This window comes from Talpa occidentalis, unplaced genomic scaffold, assembly GCF_014898055.3.
Source record: "Talpa occidentalis isolate TD23 unplaced genomic scaffold, MPIMG_talOcc4v2.1 talOcc4.14, whole genome shotgun sequence".
NCBI lineage: Eukaryota > Metazoa > Chordata > Mammalia > Eulipotyphla > Talpidae > Talpa > Talpa occidentalis.
Window position 1 is genome coordinate 14245279 of NW_023601433.1, and position 21665 is coordinate 14266943.

At 41.5% G+C, this 21665-nt stretch overlaps 1 protein-coding gene across 2 annotated transcripts in view; it reads left to right on the forward strand.

The window, feature by feature from the left end:
* The window catches only part of CHRNA7 (cholinergic receptor nicotinic alpha 7 subunit), a 92391-nt gene that overhangs the window by 60850 nt on the left and 9876 nt on the right, over positions 1–21665 (forward strand). For both annotated transcript variants that reach the window (XM_037510108.2, XM_054694796.1), the window contains 4 exons: positions 15818–15897; positions 19030–19197; positions 20319–20513; positions 21437–21523. In XM_037510108.2, coding sequence (XP_037366005.1) covers positions 15818–15897; positions 19030–19197; positions 20319–20513; positions 21437–21523 — 530 coding nt within the window. The remainder of the gene's footprint in view (positions 1–15817; positions 15898–19029; positions 19198–20318; positions 20514–21436; positions 21524–21665) is intronic.

Here is a 21665-nt window from a genome sequence, read left to right on the forward strand (position 1 = left end):
AATATAAAGTAAAAATCAAAATCATCAAGCAACTGTAAACTAGAGACACACTACCGGGGGGAAGGAGGGGGGAGGGGCAGGGAGAGGAAGGACTAGGGTCAAAATAAGGGGGGGTGCAATTGTATGGAGAGTACAAGCCAAATGAAAATGCACACATTGTGCAAAAATGAAAAATGATGTAAGAATTATATAAAATAAAATATTAATAAAAAAAGAAAAAAAAAGAAATGTCTCATATGAAATGAATGACAGTGAATATGAACATATCCAAGTCAGGAGGATATATCAAAGCAATGCCTAAAAATCAGAAAACCAAAAAGTCTGAAATTTGGTTATTACATTTGCACCTTAACAAGTTATAAAATGTACATCAAAATAAATATGAATACATGGAAGGATTTAGTAAAAATATAAGCAAATGATTTTTAAAATATGGAAGAAATGCACATACACTTAAAAATGAGATTATCAAAAATGAAAATATAATTCTTTGAAAACATAAAAATGCTATATTAATAAGTGAAATAACATTTATGTATTGATATGCCTGGCTGAAGTGAGTCACTTCCTAGGGAAATACAAATTATTAATTGTGTCTTAAAAGTAAAAAATCAGAGTAGATTTAAAAATACATAAAAGTGGGAAAATAGGCAAAGATTTACATTTTTAAATGTACATTTACATTTGAATTTTATAACATCTAAGGAACAGATAAATTTATGTCATAGAAATTATTCCTTTAATAATATTATTTATTAAACTGTAATTTAATATTATGTTTTCTAAGGAAGACATAAAACTATGTTATGTAAATTATTCTACAACATAGATAAAAGATGGATAATTTATAAACTAACACTTGTATTAAGCTCACAGGGCAAAGACAGCTTAAAGAAGAGAACTGTCAACAAATCTTACATGTGAATATGAATGAAGATACTCTAAGTGAATACTGACAGATGAAATCCAGCAGTAGAGTAAGTGAAAATACCAAAGAAGTTTTACCCCAAGTAGCAAGGATTATTCACCTGGTAGGCTTACTAATAAAATTTATTACATGTAGATGTTAAACAAGGAACAAAAGACATTGTCTCAGTAGAGACTGAAAAATTATTAAATTTAGCTCCAATTCTTGATCAAAACTAAAATTAAAAGAAAAATTTCATAATTGGATAAATATTGCCCACAGAGAAATAACAGCTGACATATAAAGCTAACTATTGAAAATTAGACATATTCACATCCACGTTGGAGACAAATCAATAATGGCCTTAGCAGAACATGGTGAAAGAAAATTAAAAATAAGGAATCTAAATATTGCAGAGAAATTCCCAACACTGTCATTACTTCTAGTTGATTACTCACCTTAAAATAGAATCAACTGACAAACTTTGAGAGTTGAGCAAGGTAGAAGAGATAATAGCTCAGCTGTACATCAGTGAATGCAGTGAAGCAAAGGGGAAAACAGGATCTCATTAACAACAGTGATAATAACCATGAAATGCCAAGGAATGAACCTGGTATAAATGCACCTGACCATTGTGAGGAAAACTATATGAATTTGCCAAAGCACCTCAGAGTGAAACCATCCAGAAGTGCATGTGCATCCTTCCCAGCCCCTATTCCCCTTTCTTCCCCCTAGTTGCCCAGACAGTGGAAGTGAGGTACAGCAATAGGGTTGCTGTAGCAGGTTCTGGGATCAGGTTCTAGAACTGCTGTGCCCTGGTGCAAGCCATACCTGCAGACTTTCTGCAGCAGGTCACCTGGTGCAAGAGGACAAAATGGGTGTTTGAGCTTTGAAAACTCAGGTTGTTCAAGGATTAATGGTTCTTTGATTTGTGTGTGTGTGTGTGTGTGTGTGCATATATATACATTTTAATAATTTTCCATTCATTTACATAACATAATTCTATAATTTTGGGAGAACAACTTCTCAGCTCAATATGTGCACATATTTCACTCACCCACAACCAAATCTCCAGTGCCTGTGTGTTAATTATCACTTGCCTCCCTTATCTCCTCTTTGCTCTTTCCCATCCCCTCTGTTAGCCACTATATTTTCTGCAGAGTCTAAAAGTTATTTTACTGTATTTTGGCAGTTTGCGCTCTTTGGTTACTCATGGTCTACCAATGATTGAAACCATCCAGTAATTGTCTTTTCACTTTCTGACTTATTTCACTTAGTATAATCATCTCAAGCTCCATCTGTTTTGTTTCAAAAGGCACTATTCCATCTTTTAAAATAGCTGAGTAATATTCCTTTGAGTCCTTGCAGCCCATGTGAGTCCTGTCCACTATTTTGACTCCTCTCTTGATATTCTGACTTCTGCTCTGCCTAAGAAGTTCCAAGTTCTTGTTAGCATTGGGGACCTCACCTCTCTCTCCCCCAAGATCTCAGACTAAGGCATGGAGTACAGTCAGAAATTTGCCACAAGCGGTCCCTGAATCAAACATGGAAAGACTATTTGAATCCCTTCTCTGGAAATCCTTGCGTTGCTATATTCACCAACTTTATTGTATCTTGACTTTATCTAATCTTAATCAAGCCCCCTGCTTTGAAAGATGTACCTTAAAACAAACTTCAAAATCTCAGAAATATCCTGAGTCCCTCTTCCTAGATGGTATTAAGTCTGCAGCAAAAATAAATTTAAGCTAAATATAAGCAGAAATAAATATAAACATATTTATATTATTATTCAAAATTTTTATAGCAGATTGCTCTTTTCCTCTTTGTAGAACTGTAAGCTAACATTTGTTGGCCATTGTTGCTTGATGTTTTCTAAGGAGAGTTGAAGAGTTTTTCAGGAAGTTCTTGAAATGAACAATAATGTTATTTGCAACTAGTATTTCCTTGTGCAAGAATCTCTTGGATATGGGTGCTATGGTGGTGGAGCAACTATGGTGATCACACCTAACAGAAGAAAACTATACTGTGAAAAGAAACAATGTAAAACAATGTAAAATAAGGAACAACATCATTAATTTTTTTAAAAAAAGAGTCTACTGGAGTAGTAAAAACATGTTGATGAACACATGGGAATAATAAAGTTACAATGATAAAAAAAAAAAGTGGAAAAACTGCCCGCTGGCCAGGAATACCAACTTGCATTTATTTAAGTAGGTGGAAGCTGGGAGGATCTTTAACTAAACAGAAACTAGGAGGAATTTTGTGCCTGGAGGTCATGAATTTCAACCCATACAATAAACTCAATTTCATCCTTGCCTCCAGAGAAGGATCACCTGAATGTTGGACAAAGCTCACACCACTGATGACTTACGGCCAAAGAGCACTTGAGAACTTGGTTCTAACCTTCTAAGTGCTTCTTTCCGGTACTTACCTAGTTAGCACTTCTCATTTATCCAAGGGATGTGTTAATGTCAGACATCTCTATTAAATCATTTCAGGATTCCTTATGCACTTTGTAATCAACAGACAAGATGTGTTATAATTACAGTATAGTTCCCTTGGTATTCCTGGTAAGCAGAACATAATCTGGATCCTATTTTATAGATGGTACAGATGGCACTGTTTTTGTTTTTTTTTTAGTTGAGGTGACATGGGTTTACATTGTTGTTATTTTGGAAACATAAGATCCTCCCATTCAGGTGTAGTTCCCTTGGTGTGCCCACCATCAAGGTAGCCACAGTCCATCCCCCAGGGAAATAAGTCAAGTGGTATAGCCTAAAGGCTCACTAAGGCCTGTGGCAGGCAGCTTCTGGTCTGGAAGCTGGCAGTTCTTTCTGACTTTCTAGTATAACTAGTCACACGATTCCTATTTTGGCTTTGTTGATCATTGCTTCCTTCATTATGAAAGCTAATATTCACTTTTTATTATGAAAGCTAACTTTCATTATAAAATATTGATGGCAAGGCAAAGAAAGAATTCTTCGTATTTTAAAAGACCAAGTTCAATAACCATGACAGAGTCAAATGACTTAATTTCTGTCCTTCCTTCCCTAAACAGCTAAATTTCATTTTATGTTTCTTCCTTTGGTTCATCACTTAAAACATATTATGTGGTTATAATGACTGCATTTTATTTTCAGTTCTCATAAACTTTTTCCATGTTTTTCTTAGTCATTATATTAATGATGATATAATCTCCCATCAAGGACGTGTATTCTAATTTACCATTGTTGGCTATTTAGTAGGTTTCTATTTAACAACAACAAAAAAAAATCTAACATTAATTTTGAAATCATTGTAGATTAAAAAGACATAGAAAAATATACAAAGAGGTATGTCTCCTATTCTTCTCAATTTTCCCCAATGGTAACATTTTCAGTAGTCTAATACAATATCATAACTAAGAAATTGACATAAGCACGAGCCACACATTTCACTAGTTTTATGTGTATGGATTTGTGTGTGTGAGTGCGTGTGTGCATGCATAATTCTAAACAACTCCATGACATGTTGATGTGTATAACTCCTTTTTTAAGTAAGGAAGGGACTATACCAAGAGATTGACACTTAAACTCTTTTAACAGAACTGAAATAGACAACCAAGATGTAAGATTGTTCCATAACTGCAAATATCCCTCAGACTACATCCTCCTTGTCCCTTACCCCTGACACACACTAAAAGGATTTATAGCTCTAGAATTATAATATTTCATTAATATTATATGAATGTATTCATATAGTATGTAACCTTTTGAGAGTAGCTGAATAGCATTCCGTGGAAAGATGTACCATGTTTGTTTAACCATTCACCCATTAAGGGGCATTTGGAATGATTACAGCTGTTAGCTATTACAAATATAGTAAATACTATGTATCATAGTAAATACATAGTATCATAGTAAATACTATGTATCATAGTAAATACATAGTATCATAGTATCATACTATGAACATTCATGAATAGGTTTTTGTGCAAGTATACATTACTGTTTATCTGGTATAAATCATACAAGAGTGCAATTGCTGGTTTCTATGATAAGTAGGTATTTATTTTTATAAGAAACTTACATATTTTTCTTCTGCATATCTGTAATTTATATTCTTCTGAAAATGTAAGTGGCTGAGTTGCTCTCTGCATGTGCACATATTCTCATTTTATTTGGGTCATTCTGAGAGGTATGTAGTGATTCTTTCACTATGTGTCCTTACTTTTGTATTATTGCTTTTTTTTCCCTACTTGTTTATTTTTGCTCTTGGGTTCTGAGAGTTGTTTATATTTTCTATATGAGTCTTCTATCAGATATGTGTTTTGGAAACATTTTTTATCTTTTTGCAGCTTTTCATATTCTTAGAGTTTTTCACAGAAAGAAAATTGAGTCTTTTTTTTTTTACATTTTATTGAAATCAGGTTAATCAAATTTGACTTTGATGGATTATGTTTTTTGTGTCAAGTGAAAGAACTCAATCTAGACCAAAGTCCCAAAGATTTTATTCTGTTTCCTTTTAAGCTGTATGGTTTTAAGATTGACATTTAAGTCTGCGATTCGAGTTCTTTATTGTTAATTATTGTATAATGCGAGACTTAGCTCCAGTTTTATCCTTTTGCCTTTGGTTTTCCAATTGTTTCAAGTCCATTTGTTGAAAAGGTTATATTCCTCCTTTGAATTGTTTAACACCTTTGTCAAAAGTACTTTGGCATATTTGTGGGCATCAATCTAACTCTGGGATTCTCTGTTCTGTCCTATTGATCTCTGTGTATGTTTCTCTCTACAACACACCCTTGAAATGCTGCACCCTCATTGAGAGGCTGGTCCATGAAAGTGTCTACTTTTCAGAAAAGGAAGATAAAAGAAGCTTGACTGTTGTAGATTGTGCTAGGGGGAGACTCCATGTCATAACTAAGGTCATAGGGCTGTCCTTTGGGCTGAGAAATGGAAGCTTCATGTCCGTGTGTCCTCCCAGGAAGCTTCAGTATTTGGTGCCTAAGCCCCAAGTGTTGTAAATCTCTGATCCACGAGTTTTGCAACCTGGCAAATGACTGCAATGAGGGTCCAGGAGTCAGAGCTGCGAGGGAAGGCTTGAGTCTGCTCTTTTGCCTTCATGCCCTCCACTCTCTCACCAGCTTTTTCCACTGATATTTTACTGCATGTTACTCTTAAACTCTCTTCTGGGTTACCCTTCATTCTATTTTATGGAAAATGTTACAGATGAAAACTCTATTAGGAGTGAAGGAGTATAAAAATTAAGATAGAGGCTCAGTGTAAATAAAAACAAAACACAAAAAAGCCTGCCAAGGATGAATTGCAAATTAAAATTATAAAACATATTAACCCACTTTGAACCAACATCAACAAGCCCAGCAAACAGCATTTTTGTAATTTAGATAATAGAAATTAATAAATAATTTTAAAATACTTAAGCATAGCTAAGAATAGAGAATGCAAGAAAGGAGCTAACCCATTCTTTAAAACATTATTCTGAAATAAAATCAGGACAGTTAATAGACATGAGAAATATAGTCATCACAATAAAAAATTCAATGGAAGCATCACATGTCAGGTGAAGCACAGTTGAAGAGTCAAGGAAATTTCCTGGATGAATCACAACAGGCTAAATAAATGGAAAATAAGAAATAAGAGTTAACAGTTGCAATAATATCTCATACTTCTTTGGTGTTTCTATGTGCCAGGTCCTGGTCCAAAATGCTTTGCACATATTAACACCCTTTTGAGGAAGATACTATTATTATATCCATTTTGCAAATAATAAAACAGTGCAATGTGTCCAAGGTCATGCAGAAAATAGATATGGAATCCCAGCCAGCACAGACCATGAACTTAATCCTGTGAAGTATGGAGTATAGTTTTCTCTCAAGTATAGGTTCAAATAGAAAAACACATATTTGCTATTATGGTAGAAGCAAATAATAGAAAAATGTGGGAGAGGTGCTTAAGGATTATTTTCAGAAGAAAGATAAAATTGCCACTTTGTGAGATACAGACAGTGAACATGTGACAATACTGTATTATAAACATCAAACTTGAAAAAGAATATGTCTTAATTATCCTCACCACAAAAAGAATTTACATGATGATCTTACCTAAAATATAAGATCTGAATTAGTCTTAATACAATAAAGGCATATTTCTACGACATGATAGAGGTATTTGCTAATTCTATAATGTCATGCAATGTATAGATGTATCCAATCAATACATTATATACCATACATTTACACATATGACCTGTCAAATATATCATGCCACTTCTATCATGTCAGATGAACACACATATGACATGAGGGTATCAGACAGATATTAGAGCGAGTTCAAAGAAGTCAAATCAGGACAAATTCTTATGAGTAAAGAAATGGTAAGAGGATGCAAAACTTGTTTATTTACAAGATGCACAAAGTCAAATCCCCACTAGTTAAATTGCTACCAGACAACATATAATCTATCCATCAATTGCCTAGAACTTACAAAGAGCTGCAAAGTAGCCCAAAAACAAGTGCAGGTCTGGAGTAGCTAACTCAGGTCTGTGTTACAGATTTTCCCACTGAAACACAGCACTTTTTTTTTTTTTTCTCTGCAGGAGCCATGTTATAAAGAATGGCTGAGGATTTATTAATATTGATAAAATGCATAAATCCTTGGGTTCAGGAGACACAAGTCTAAGGAAAAATAGATAAGAATAAATGAGCTTCATGGTCCTCCCTGGTGGCACAAGGGGTTAAGACGCAGCCTATGAAGCTGTCACAGGCTCTGCAACACGAGTTCGATCCCCCGGCCGGCCAGGGAGCAACCCACATGGTGCAGCAGACCTCTCCTGTCTCACCCACTGCTCCCCTGAGCAGTGTACTTCGGTCAGTCTTCCCGTTGTGTTCCCCACTCTGTCTCTGGTGAATTCTCTCACCCCCCTCCCCCCACATCTCTGACCTATACCTAGGCTTAACATGAGAATCAAAAACAGGACATTCTCAGAAAAACAAAGACTAAAGGAGTTTACTATGCAGAGGTAAGCTGCCAGAAAGAAACTACCAGTAATACTAGTATTATAGAAAGCTCCAAAATATTCATTTAGTAATAAGGTGTGGGATGGAATGTGGGCAAATCAACTGGTAATAATTCAGGTAAATATAAACAAGTCTCAATATATAAAATTGATAATGATGAATTTGGATCTATTAGAAACAATTTGGGGTAAAATATTAGAAAACAGTAATCTGAAAGGCAGTGCTTGGAGGTAAAATATTTGTACTTATGTTGCTCTAGCAGAACATAAAGTTGTCAGTTTTAAGCAAAATATATGTGTTTTTGAAATGAAAGAATATATTCAACTTCCAAACAGGTAGGAGTTAAGTGGGAAAGATTTTTAATGGAAAATATGTGAGTTAATCAATTTCAAGAAGTTAGAAAAAATGACATACATCTAAAGAAAATAGAAGGAAGAGTAAATATAAGAGTAGAAGTTGATTTATAAAAACAAATCAAGAAAGGATATATAGGTTTACAAAAGAACTAATATGAACACACTTCAGAAGAGAATTATTCAAAAGATAAAGAAGGGACAAACTAGTGTTTATTAGCTATAGAAGGTGTTTGTAACTACTGTTTTAAAAATAGTGAGAATATTGTAGACTTTTTGTCAATAAATTCAGAAAGTCAGTGGGAGTTTATTTTTCATAGAAAATATATAAGCTAATTCAAATAAAATAAATAATAGACAAAATGGGATATATATAAATAAATATATACTAGTATAAATTTATATAGCTTATATATTACAAGATATATTTTTATGTCATACAATTCTTCCTGGTAATAGAGCAAAGAAGAAAATTTATATGATCATCCTGGTGGTTGGAAAAAAATCAGCTGATGCTATTTAATACTTATTTATAAAATAGAAATAAAGCCATCTACCCTAATATACGGTCTCTTTTCCAAATATTTATTTGATACTAAGACATTAGATGTTTCTAGATATAAAACAAAATAGGAATACCCATTGTCATCGGTCTTTAATATTATCTTAACAGTGCTATTCCTTTAAGTACTAAGAAAGGTAAAAAAAATTAAAACATTTAATTAAAAAGGAATAAACCGAATTGTCATTCATGGATTTTTTTTAACATAAAAAGACTCTTAGAAATTTTCTGGACAAAATATGTTGGGTACAAGTATAAGAATATTGAATGTAACCTTTACTCTTGTGACAGACATATAGAAAATGTAAATTTTATTTCCAGTATCCACATAGGTTAAAAATCATCAATAAATAAATCTAAGAAAGGCCAAAGTAAATGAGTTGTATTATATTCGTATCTGGGAAAACTCAATATTGTGGAAATGTCAGCTTTTCCCAGATTAGCTTATAAAGTCAATGTGATTCCGTGCCAAGTTCAGTGAGGTCCTTGTGGAAGTTCACCACTGTGGGCCACAGAACTCCCAGTGGTGAGCAAAAGGTCCAGGTGAGTGAGGACAATTTTTTTTTTTTTGAAGATTTATTTATTTTTGCATACAAGAGCCGGGCTACAGGCCAGAGATGTGGGGGTTGAGAGGATTCACCAAAGACAGTGGGGAACAGAACAGGCAGATTGACCTAAGTACACTGCTGAGGGTAGCAGCAGGCAAGTCAGGAGAGGTCTGCTGCGCCATGTGGGTTGCTCCCTGGCATGCCGGTGATCGAACTTGTGCTGCAGAGGCTGCAAATAACTTCATGGTGCTGTGCTTAACCCCCTGAGCCACCAGGGAGGCCCAGCCTGTGTTACTTACAATGCTGTTACAATCCACATGATGTTATACCAACTGTTACTGAACAATTTACAGAACATATAAAGAAAAGATGATGAATGAATTCCTCTGCAAGCTTCCTGCTGGTGTCCATGCATCTGCCTCCTGAGGCCTCTAACAGAAATGATCGTGAAATCTCAGTTCTTTTGGTCATAGATTGTAACAGGCCACTTTCATAGTCGCAGACCCTTAGCATTTAGAATATGCTATAGCACTAAAGCAAACTATCCAGAAGGGGGACTTGGAGCTGTCCTTTTAAACAACATTCATTTGTTCTAAACAGAATTTCCCTTCCTCCAAAATCTAGGCCCACCTTCTATCAGGAATGTCTTTTTTTTTTTTTTAAGATTTATTTATTTATTCATACAAGCACTAGGTACAGTCAGAAGCGCGGGAGGGTGAGAGAATTCACCAGAGCCAGAGCAGGGAACAGAACAGGCAGACTGACGAAATACACTGCTGAGGGGAGCAGTGGGTGCGGCAGGAGAGGTCTGTAGTGCCATGTGGGATCCTCGCCGGTGGCCAGGGATCGAACTGCGCTGCAGAGGCTGCGGGCAGCTTTGTAGCCCAGCGCTCAACCGCTGCACCATCCGGGGAGGCCCTCAGGAATGTCTTAACAAGTACACATGGCATCCCTCACCCTCCCTTCTTCAGAGATTTAAAATAATGATGTCTTAGATCCACTGTCTTTTGAGATTAATGGGATTCTTTCCTTCTCATTTACTTTCTTCTTACAATTTTTAATTTTTTAATTGTGATGTAGTTGCCATCATAGCCTTGTGCATGCCAGTGACGCACAACGTTTTGATTTCATGCATTGTACGTGGCGATGTGATGGCCGCGGCAGTGTTAGGTAGCACCTGTATCACGTCATGTAATTATCATTTCTTTGTTGTGGTGAGAACAATGAAGAGCATATTCATTTCTTCTGCTCTTCCCCCTCTCTCTGCCTTTCAAGGACAATGTGAGCTCAGAGGAAATGGGACTGATTTGATGGGAGACCTTAATTAGAATCCTTATGAGCCCATACATAGTGTCCTTTTTGCAAGAGCAACCTCTATCTGCATTATTTTTCTAATTCTTCAGCATTACCTGGGCGTAGAACTCGTTGGGTGAGCAGCTGTGCTCAGGGGTTGGTGCTCTGGGCTTTGCCCATTACTGACCCCCTGTTCTTTTCTCTCAGGGTACTGACAGCCAGACTAGAGTGAGATGACTTCATCTCTGTGAGACGCTTACTCTTCCCTGGTTTAGGGGTGAACCCCTCTATGCTCAGAGCTGGGGGTCAATGCTGCAGAGTCAGCTGAGCAAGAAGCTGCATTAAGCAGAGATCAGAGGCCAGATTAGGCCCTGCATGGACCCAGGGGATAAGGAAGAGGGAGAGGAAGAGCTAAGCCAGGCCCTCAGGGTTCACCTTTGCCCTGTGAGCAATGTCTGCCTGTGCTGCCACTGCTGTGTGAAAGCACAGTTTGTAATCCCAGGAGAACTAGGCCCCTGAACACCCTCCCAACCCACCCTGGCAGCACTGCCCTCCACTTGCTCTCAAGTCCCTCTTACTGTTGGGACAGCACTTCACACACCCCATGGCCCAGGTGAACCACACCTCAGGAAGTCCCCCTCGTTCTGGCTTACCTCCGGGTGTGTGAACATACCACGTCCTGTGCTGGGGACACCCCATCCCATCTTCCTTTTCAAGCAAGATGTCTGTGCATCTTTAGCACCACCTCCTCCTGATCACCCCACTAAGGATGCAGGATCTGCACCCTGAATGTCTGGGTTAAAGACTCCTCCCTGCCCTCCATAGTCACTTTTCAGTGTCCAATATCCAATTGCCCTTGTCATCCCATCTGTGGTGGGACCAGAACTTGCTGGTTGGGTGAGAGAGAGGAGCTCTGGAAGGTAAGGAAGAGGCCATGTGCCTTGTTCTCGAGAATTCTGAGGGTAATCCTGTTGCCAGCAGTCAAAAATATATTCCTGACTATTGCTAAACTGTTTACTGCTGAAATTTTCAAATGTACAAGACAGCAAAGAAAAGAGCAACTTGAGTCCCATGCAGGCCCCAGCATGTACGGTGATGGCTATCAGCCTGCCACTGCCAGGCTGCAATATCATGTGGCCTCAGGGTCACTGTCTACTGACCCCTGCTGGACACCACCCACCCCGTGTGCCCTGATAGCACTGCCTCCTGGGTCCCTGCTGTGGTTTTAGCTGCGGATGTTTCCAGGGACAGGGACTTTATCCTGTGACTTAGAGAGCTATTTTTAGCACCTTGGCCCTTATCCAAACAAACCTTATCTCTAACCCTAATAGTTAAACCAGATAAAATAAGATGAACACGCATGTATTACAAGAGTTTATTTCTACATTATTTACGTATAAATTCAATTTGCCAATAAGAAACCACCATAATGAATATTAAGATTTGAATTTTGATAACACTGGCAGTGTTTATAGTTCCATTTATCTCAATATTCTGTTTTGGTTGAACCCAGTTCAGATATCACCAAGTCACAAAGGTAAGCCGTTGCTAATGACAACAGATTTTTATCTTGTTTTTAACCATTTTCCTTTTGAACTCCAGAGTCTCTAAATAAATTGATCCAGATTCGTGGAAGAAAAACCAGGATTTTTTTTCCTTTCCAGGATTGAATCACTGATCTAACAGATGCTCACAATTTTGATTATAAATATAAAAATCAGGCAAGAAGAAACTCAAACATAAAATAGACAAAACTGTGCATCCCGGGCCATGTCGGATGTCACCCTTTCTGTTGTTGGTGCCACAGCAGTGACACCTGTGCCAGGCCAGGTGCAAATTATGTGCTGGGATTGTAGGCCCAAAGTGGGGGTTTTGGATTTTTTTTTTAAGAACCAGGCAAAAATGAAATCATATTGGGTGACTCATTTCCAAGAAGTTCAAATATATGCACACTCATGACAAGAGAATGTTTAGTTTAACTTCCACCCAAAAGGGAGTTAAATATAAAATATGATAATCCACTGGTCAGCTCTGAGGAGTTAAAATTTTGTAAACAGTGATCAAGTGTGTTGAACTCTTGTTAACATTTTAAAATATTGGAATCAACATTTGCAGAAACCTCTAAGCAGATCCTCAGAATCTCAGGCTCAAGAGGACCTCGTTTGAAAATCACAGTCAGAGCCAAAGTGAATTTCTGATATTTCGGATATTTTGGCCCAGTTACTGTTTATAATGTGATGCAGGGAGATAGTTGGGTACAGATTGTAGTCAAGAAAAGGAGGTTTATGCCTTGAGCCTTCCCTCTTATCTGTCTCTCCCGGCATGGGCTTGCGAGCAAGGGGGTGAATGTGTCCTTTTTCACCCCAAAGTTGTGACCACATCCTTTCTCTCCCTCCTTTCTTGAAGCTTCATCATGTTGTGGGTTTTTTTTTTTTAAGATTTATTTATTTATTTATACAAGCACTGGGTACAGTCAGAAGCGCGGGAGGGCGAGAGAATTCACCAGAGTCAGAGCGGAGAGCAGAGCAGGCAGACTGACAAAATACACTGCCGAGGGGAGCAGCGGGTGGCAGGAGAGGTCTGCGAGCCATGTGGGACCCTCAACCGGTGGCCGGGGATCGAACCGGTTCAGAAGCTGCAGGCAACTTCGCAACCCAGCACTCAACTGCTGCACCTCCGGGGAGGCCCCTTCATCATGTTTTTGTTTCAAATTCAAAGGATGACTTCCTTGTACAGTTTTTGCTCCTGGAGATATTGGTTGCCTTTTTTCTTTCTTTTAATGTTTGATAATGTGTCCATCATCAAATCCATACTGTTTTCTAGCAGGTGATTCTTTTCTCCACGGTTCTTCTCTCTCCTCGGAAGCCCCAATATCTGGTGGTGATCTGGACCCACCCTTTCCTAAGCCTGCTGCCCAGTTCCACATGGAAACCTCCTTCTTCAATCTCTCGATTTAGTCCAAAAATTTCTTTCTTCTTAATATTCACCACCATTTTTCTGGAGCTGATCTCCAAGTCCATGACCAAGAAAATATATGTGGGAAATAAATTCTCGGAGGCCTTCATCTTCCTGAAAATGCCTCTCTTTGCCTTTATACATAAGTGGTTTCTTTAGCTCTAGAAAATGTCTCTGGTGTCTCTAGTCATTCTCTCCTACTCACTCACCCTGTTGTCTCCTGATGGAACTTCTATAAGTGAGTTTCCCAGGGGCCTTTACCCTGCCCTGCATTTCACCTCTGGGACTCTTATCAACTAAACCTGCCACCCACTTATAAAAGTGCAGTTCATAAATCATATTTTAACTTCCACATTGCTCTTTGTTTTTCTAAATGCAATATCCTCTCAAATTTTTGTGAGGATATTACATTTTTAAGAAGTAATTTTTCATCCCTTTCGTTGGCCTTCTCTTCTCAGATCCTCATCTCTTCTTGATTGTGTCTCCTGCTGAAGGCTGTCCTCAAATATCTCCTCATTCTGAGTTTTCTCCATTGAGAGGACCCTAGGAGCAGAAAAGGCTGCCAGAGTCTCTCTGGAAGTGGGCGGTCATTATTATTGTCATTACTATCGTCATTACTGTCGGCCCCCCATTGGCTGCTATGGGGGGGACGTTATACTCTGTGGTTGAAATGGCTGCCTAATTTGATTTTTTATATAGTTTCATAAATGTTTTGTTTACACACAGGACTGGATTTTCAGGGTCTTCAGAATTTATTTTAACCAGGCATGGTAAGACATGCAGGCACCAAAACTACTGTCACAAGGAATAAGTTGTTGTGCTCAGAGATCCTGAGAAACTGGAGATGTGGCATGCACACCCTCAGGGTCACTGGGGAAGCCTTGGGGCGAGTCAGGAGGCAGAGGGATGAGACCAAACAAGAGCAAGAGCCTTTCTTGTGGGTTCCTCAGGTCTTGCTTGCAAGACAGAGTCAGCAGGCCTAGGATTGGCCAATTTGAACAAGATCAGGCTCTAGGGCAGAGGGGCTGTGCCAAGTTGTCTCGTGTCTAGTCCTGGGATGATTAGGGCAGGTGGATTGTCACTGAGAGTGTAAGAGCCCTATCATGGAGGAGGTTGGGCTGTGGGCTCCGAATCGGTTGGTTTGTATTGAAGAGGGGTGCTGATGAGTGAATTATATATCATCTTTAGCAATCAAGCAGCTCAGCCCATGGGGGTGGAGGTAAGGAGACACTTCCTTCCAGGTCAGCAACACCTGGGATGTCTAAGCATCAGAATACAGAAAATAGAAGACATGGCTAATAAGAGCTGTTGGTCTTCACTGCTATTCTTGCTCCTGTCCTGTGCCCCCCACCTCCAGTTTATTCACGTGGGTAACTCCTGGTTCCAGGAGGTACTGAAGCCAGGCAGGGGAGGACACCAGGGTGCAGGCATCTAAACGGTGCCCTCATTCTGCTCCTGTCCTCCCTGGTGTCACTGCTGATCATGCCTCCAGGACCCCTCTGGGCTCTGCTGTCCTGCGCCTGCAACTTCTGCCATTCAAAATGGGCCCCATTCAGGAGGCAGAACTAAAGCTTTGAAGATAGTGCATCAGAACCCCACCCTCATAGGCCTCCCCTGGTGGTGCAGCAGTTGAGCGCTGGGCTGTGAAGCTGCCCACAGCCTCTGCAGTGCTGGTTTGATCCCTGGCCGCTGGTGAGGGTCCCACATGGCACGCAGACCTCTCCTGCCATGCCCGCTGCTCCCCCCAGCAGTGTACTTCGTCAGTCTGCCTATTCTGTTCCCCTCTCTGGCTCTGGTGGATTCTCTCACCCTCCTGCACTTCTGACTGTACCCAGTGCTTGTATGAATCAATACATAAATCTTTAAAAAAAAAAAACCCACCCTCATGTTGGTGACAGGAAGGCAGGGTGCACCCACCCACACCTTGTTTCCTATAGAGAGAATTTCTCATCTGCTGATGTTCTAAATAGTCTTCAGGTTTCCTTTTTACCAAGAACTGTGTTTTACATGCTTGGAAAAATCGTGGTTCCTATGAAATGGGGGTGGATGAGGGTCCCCTCCAGTCTGACCTCTGCAAGTGAGGGGCTGCCAGGCCTCCCAAAAAGGCTCCAACCCTGGTGGCAGCTGCCACGAGGGCCCCAGGAAAGCCTCACCTGGCTCATGAAACCCATTTCCTGTTTCTAGTGCCGATGAACGATTTGACGCCACGTTCCACACCAACGTGTTAGTGAACTCTTCTGGGCATTGCCAGTACCTGCCTCCAGGTAAGGTCCACTCCCTTCACGCACCTACAGGTGGGCAACACGACTGGGTGCTCATGCCAGCAGTTGCTGCCTCCGAGCCCCCCATGTCCCTGGCTCTGCCCTCACCCACATCTTCCTGACTGTGGCTGCACCTCCTGCCTCCTGCTCAAGTCTGGGAGTAATGACTTGAGCTTCTGTATCACCCTGTGTTGTGTGTTTTCATTGTCTCTGTGCCTTTAAAAGTCCATGCACAATGGAAGCCAGTCTTCCTTGTCAGGCGGTTTCCAGGTCTCCTTTGCACCCCATGAGCCAGACCCAGGCTGCTCCTTCTCTGTTCAGGCTCTTCTCCTTCCCACCAGACGGGGGGCTCGGCAGGTGCCGCTCTCCGTGTGTCGGCTGGGTGGTGAACTTGCTGGGTCTGCGTAAAGAGCTCCTGTGTGTCAGGTTCCAGATCGAGTGGTTTCAAAGCGGGGTTCCATTAGCTACTTGGTCCTATTTGAGCTTCTCTCCTCCTCCCGACCTGCTGATGGTCAACTGCCTCTTGGTTCCGATTCTTTCCCCACCTGCCTATCACCTCAGTCAGCTCACAGGGCCCCGGGATGCTCAGTGAGTTGTCCACAGCTTAGAAAATCTGGGTTTCTGGTGTTGAGCTATTTGGATGTTGACAGGTTTTTAAAAATCTTTTAGATAATTTTTATAAGTATTTTTCCAGCATTATCTTTCCCAGACAAACACACTGTGACTATATTTTTAATTTCTTCCTCTCAGTTAAGTTGCAACCACCCCCACTTCACCACACACACACACACACCACATTCACCACACCATACACAAACACACCACACCTTGCTCCATTCCATACACATATACACACCCTTTCACACACACATCACTTCCCACACATATACACCACACATAGATATACTATGCACCTAAATACATATACACATACCCCCACACACAACGCACTTATACACACGTGCCACACAACACAAGACACAAATGTATTGCATGCATCACACAAAACACACATATACTCATCACACACACGCATGCTCAAAACCACACATATACTCATCACACACATGCATGCAAACACACACCACACCTCTCTAGCAGCCTTTCTTGGTCTCTGGCCTTCTGACTTATCACCCAGCACACATGAAGCTGCTCTGCCTTCTGGCTTGTCCTTCACATGCTCTTGCTCTTCAGCGGACAATAAACATCCTGTGGGCAGAATCCAATTACCCACCTTACAACCAGCACCCATCAACAGTGCCCGGCCCTTGTTCGATAAACGAATGAGTGTTTGAATCCATCAAGGGGAGATACTTCCTAATCATGTTTGTATAGATTGAAGAACTCCCGATTTTCAGGTTTTCTAACTTACAACACATTCACTCTTGCTGCTTGCCTGCTCCCCTCCCCAGTCCAAGCAGGCTCCCCTCTCTCCAGGCCCCTTGCAGGGCAGGGCTGTGGGAGGGGCCACTGTCTCTTTCTTTCTCACCAGGCCTGTGTGGCACAGCTTCTGTGGTGAGGACTGTCTGAGGATGTGACCCCAGCAGTTGTCAAGTAGAAGAACATGGACTGCAGGTTGCCTTGGAGGCCGAGACCATTTTCCGTTAAGGGAGCAGTGCTGCTGGCCCCTAAGCTATGCATGAGCAGCAGTCCCCAGGCTCCATCCCTGTGTCCCGCAGCCCCCCGGGGACAGTCCCTGTGTCCTTCCCCATGTGGCCCCTTAGCCTGGTCAGCACAAGGCACATGACACTGTGCCCGTGTCTGTGCTGGTGGGGGCAGGATGGAGCTATCTGACTTAGAGTTGTTTTGCTGTGATTCATTAGTTCATTTGGTTTGGCTATTTACATTCCACAGGAGAGAAGCCATCGATAATTGTCTTTCACGTCCTGATGTACTTCGTTTACCATAATCACTTCACGTTCCATCCTGTGGTCACAAAAGTCAAGATTTCATGCTTTTTTTTTTTTTTTTAATAGCTGAGCTATATTCTGTTGAGTGCATCTACTACACGCTCTTTATCCGGTCACCCATGCATTTAGGTTGTCGCCACGTCTCAGCTAGTGTGAATAACACTGCCATGAACATAGGGAGGTATTTCTTTCAAACAGCATTTTTTTGGTGAGAACGTCAAAGAGCCACAGTCTTACAAAACTTCAGGTAAATGATATGATGTCAACTAACCGTAGTCGCCAGGATGCATATTCGATTCTCAGGACTTAGTCAGTTTACAACAAAAGGTTGTGTCAGCCCAATCTGCCCGCCCTCACGCCCCGGCCACCACCATCCTACCACCAGTTTTCATGAGCTTTACTTTTCTTTTTCCAGAAGACCTCTCCTGTCTCTCCCGCTGCTCCCCTCAGCAGTGTATTTCAGTCAGTCTGCCTGTTCTGCTCCCCACTCTGTCTCTGGTGAATCCTCACCGCCTCGCTCCCGCACCTCTGACCTCCACCCCAGCTCTTGTATGCATAAGTAAATAAAATAAATCTTTAAAGAAAAAAACAAAGATTCTACCTATGAATGAGAACATGTGGTATTTGTCTTCTGGCTTATTTCACTTGGCATAATGCCCCTAAGGTGCATGCACTTTGCCCCACATGGCAGGATTCACTTCCTTTTTTTATGGCTGGATAATATTCATTGTATATGTGTGTGCTTGTGTATGATTTATATACTTTTTTCTCTATTCATTCATCCATTAACACTAAGCTTATTTCCATATCTTGGCTGCTGAGTGATGCCTGCAATGGACAAGGGGGTGCAGATGTCTCTTTGAGACTGTGATTTTGTTTCCATTGGATAGAGCCCCAGGGTGGGGCTGCGGGATCATATGGTAGGCTCTATTTTTATTTTTTGGAGGAAACTCCATACTGTTTCCATAATGATGGTACTAATTTACATTCCTGGAACAGGGTGGCACTGCTTTGGGTATTTAAAGCGCATGCATCTACTCAGCCTCCGTTTTGGTCCCCCTCACTTTTTTTTATAGTTTATTTATTTATATGCATTTTATATCATTGTTCTTTTTTTTTTTTTTACAGTGTTTGCTTTTTTTTCTCAGGTGTAGTCCCCATAGAATTTCCACCACCAGTTCACCCATGCGCCATCAACACAGTCCCTTGTCTCTTGCCCACGTAGGCATATTCAAGAGCTCCTGCTACATCGATGTGCGCTGGTTCCCCTTCGACGTACAGCAGTGCAAACTGAAATTCGGGTCCTGGTCCTATGGAGGGTGGTCCCTGGATCTCCAGATGCAGGAGGCGGACATCAGCGGCTACATCCCAAATGGAGAGTGGGACCTCGTGGGTAAGCCCTGCAGAGCCCCAAGCCCAGCAGCCTGGAGGAAAGTGGTGCTGTTCCTACGCCAGCTTAGTTTTGGATGTTCAGACTTGTAGTGTGAGCGTGTAGAAAACACTGCAGCATTCTCCATAATTTATTGAGCCCTTATGTGATGAGAAACAAAAGACAATTCAAACACTCAGTGCTTTCCCGAGGAATGTGCAGTAGGGTGAGGACACATTTGGACAAGGCATTGGTAGCAGAGGTGTCCCGATAGTGTTCAGATCCACTCCACCCCTAAAATCAGGTAGGAGGCAAATTGCAATGACAGGAACATGCATTTAATCATTTTAAATAGAAAAACAATACTTGCATTTACAATGGTGTGACATTCACAGTATATTATCTATAATCATAGTGTCCTGGGCAGGTCAGGATTCATTCTCTTGCAGCAGTAAGAGAATGCTATATAATCAGCTCTACTGGGTGGCTTATGAACAACAGAAATGCATTTCTAATTGTTCTGGAGATTGGGAAATCCAAGACTAAGGTGCTGGCAGATTCAGTGACTGATGAGGAATGGCTTCCTGGTTCTCAGGGGGCTGTCATCTGACCGGTCCTCACAGGGCAGAAGGAACGAGGGAACTCTCCGGAACCTCTTTTATAAGGGCATGAGAATCTCATTCATGAGAGTTTCTCCCTTATTACCTAATAAGTACCTCCCAAGGGCCCACCTCCAGTACCTTCTCACTGTACATGAGGATTCAATATACGCATTTTGGGGTGACACAAACATTCCGTCTATGACACAGAGAATTTCAATCCATGAAAAATAAACCTGCCAATTTACTCAAATATCACTAAGATACTCCAAACAATTCCATAATAAACCAGAAAGCATTTTTTCAAACACTGGTTACCCACTATTTTTTTTTTAGCACTTAGCAGACCCCATGCCTGTGTTAATGTGGTATAAACATTAATATGGTGGTGGGAGATTTACAGGGACTACACCTGAGGGGAAAAATCAAATACTGTACAAAAATGAATGATGATATAAGAAAATAAAGTTTAATGAAAAACCAAGCAGGGTAATTATTCAAACAATGCCCCCTCCCTCCCCGCGCCTCCCCCCCACCCCCATGGAGGAATCCCCGGCAAACGCAGTGAGAAGTTCTACGAGTGCTGCAAGGAGCCCTACCCGGACGTCACCTTCACAGTGACCATCCGCCGCAGGACCCTCTACTATGGCCTCAACCTGCTCATCCCCTGCGTGCTCATCTCTGCCCTGGCCCTACTAGTCTTCTTGCTCCCTGCAGACTCCGGGGAGAAAATCTCCCTCGGTAAGTGCCGGGATCTCTGGTGAGAGTCTGAGATGGAATGGGGGGACCCTGCCTTGAGGTCAGCTCTGGGGCTCACTGTACACAGTTTAGGGGTCATCGGGGATCTGGGTGCGGCAATGTGCCGGGGCCCACTGAGCACAGCTTACTGAACTCCTGGCCCAGGGTGTCTCCTGGAGACACAGGCTGCAGATTTAGACTTCGTGCAGAAGGCCGCATCCTCCTGAGATACGGAGGAACCTCTGATCCCACAAGAGGAAGGAGATGCCCGGGCCACCTGGTCCTGCCCCAGAGGCCTGTGCTTTCTGGCTCATTGCTGCTCCACCTTCTCCCTGGGGGAGACTGGCCAGTGCACCTTGTGGCCAGGAAATGATTTGGTATTTGGTTGACTTAGTCTAGTGTCTGCTTGCATTGGGTTATTGCCTCACAGTGCAAGTCCTTATGAACATCCAATAGGAAGATAAGGAACTGAATGGAATGGGACTGACTTTTTCAACATCTCAAATAGTTATTAAGGAGCATCTTTAGTACATGTAGAAAACATGATCAAAGCTGTATCTGTTAACTCTCGGGTTCAGCCATGTTACATGACTTCTCCAAAGCCACACCGCTAATAAGTAGCCAAGTCAAGATGAAGAGCCAGAACCTCGGCCTGCATGTTTCCCTACTACCCGAGCTAGAGACACTTGTGTTGAAATCGGTTAGTCTCTCTGTGTGTTCCTCTAGAGGTCTGGCTCCTACACTTGGCTCCACCTCTAGGATAAATTCCTGTGCCCATATGATCAGAAAAGCCCGCACTTGGTTTCAGGAACATCGCAGACCCTCCTGCCATCCCTTCTCAGGACTCTGAACCTCAGGCCCAGGTCTGATGGGATCAGGCCTCATCATCACTTCTGCTCAGGTGCTACTGTGTGTTTATGTTTCAGGGATAACGGTTTTACTTTCTCTTACTGTCTTCATGCTGCTGGTGGCTGAGATCATGCCTGCGACATCCGACTCAGTGCCCCTGATAGGTAAGCGAGCCCTGCTCCTTAGAGGGTGTCCAGGATTCCTGGCTCTCGGAGCAGAAATGTGTCCTCAGGTCTGTGAGAGCCACCGGCTATTTTCTGCTATGAGATGACTGCTCACCTGGGCACCTGGGGGCAGAGGGCAGTC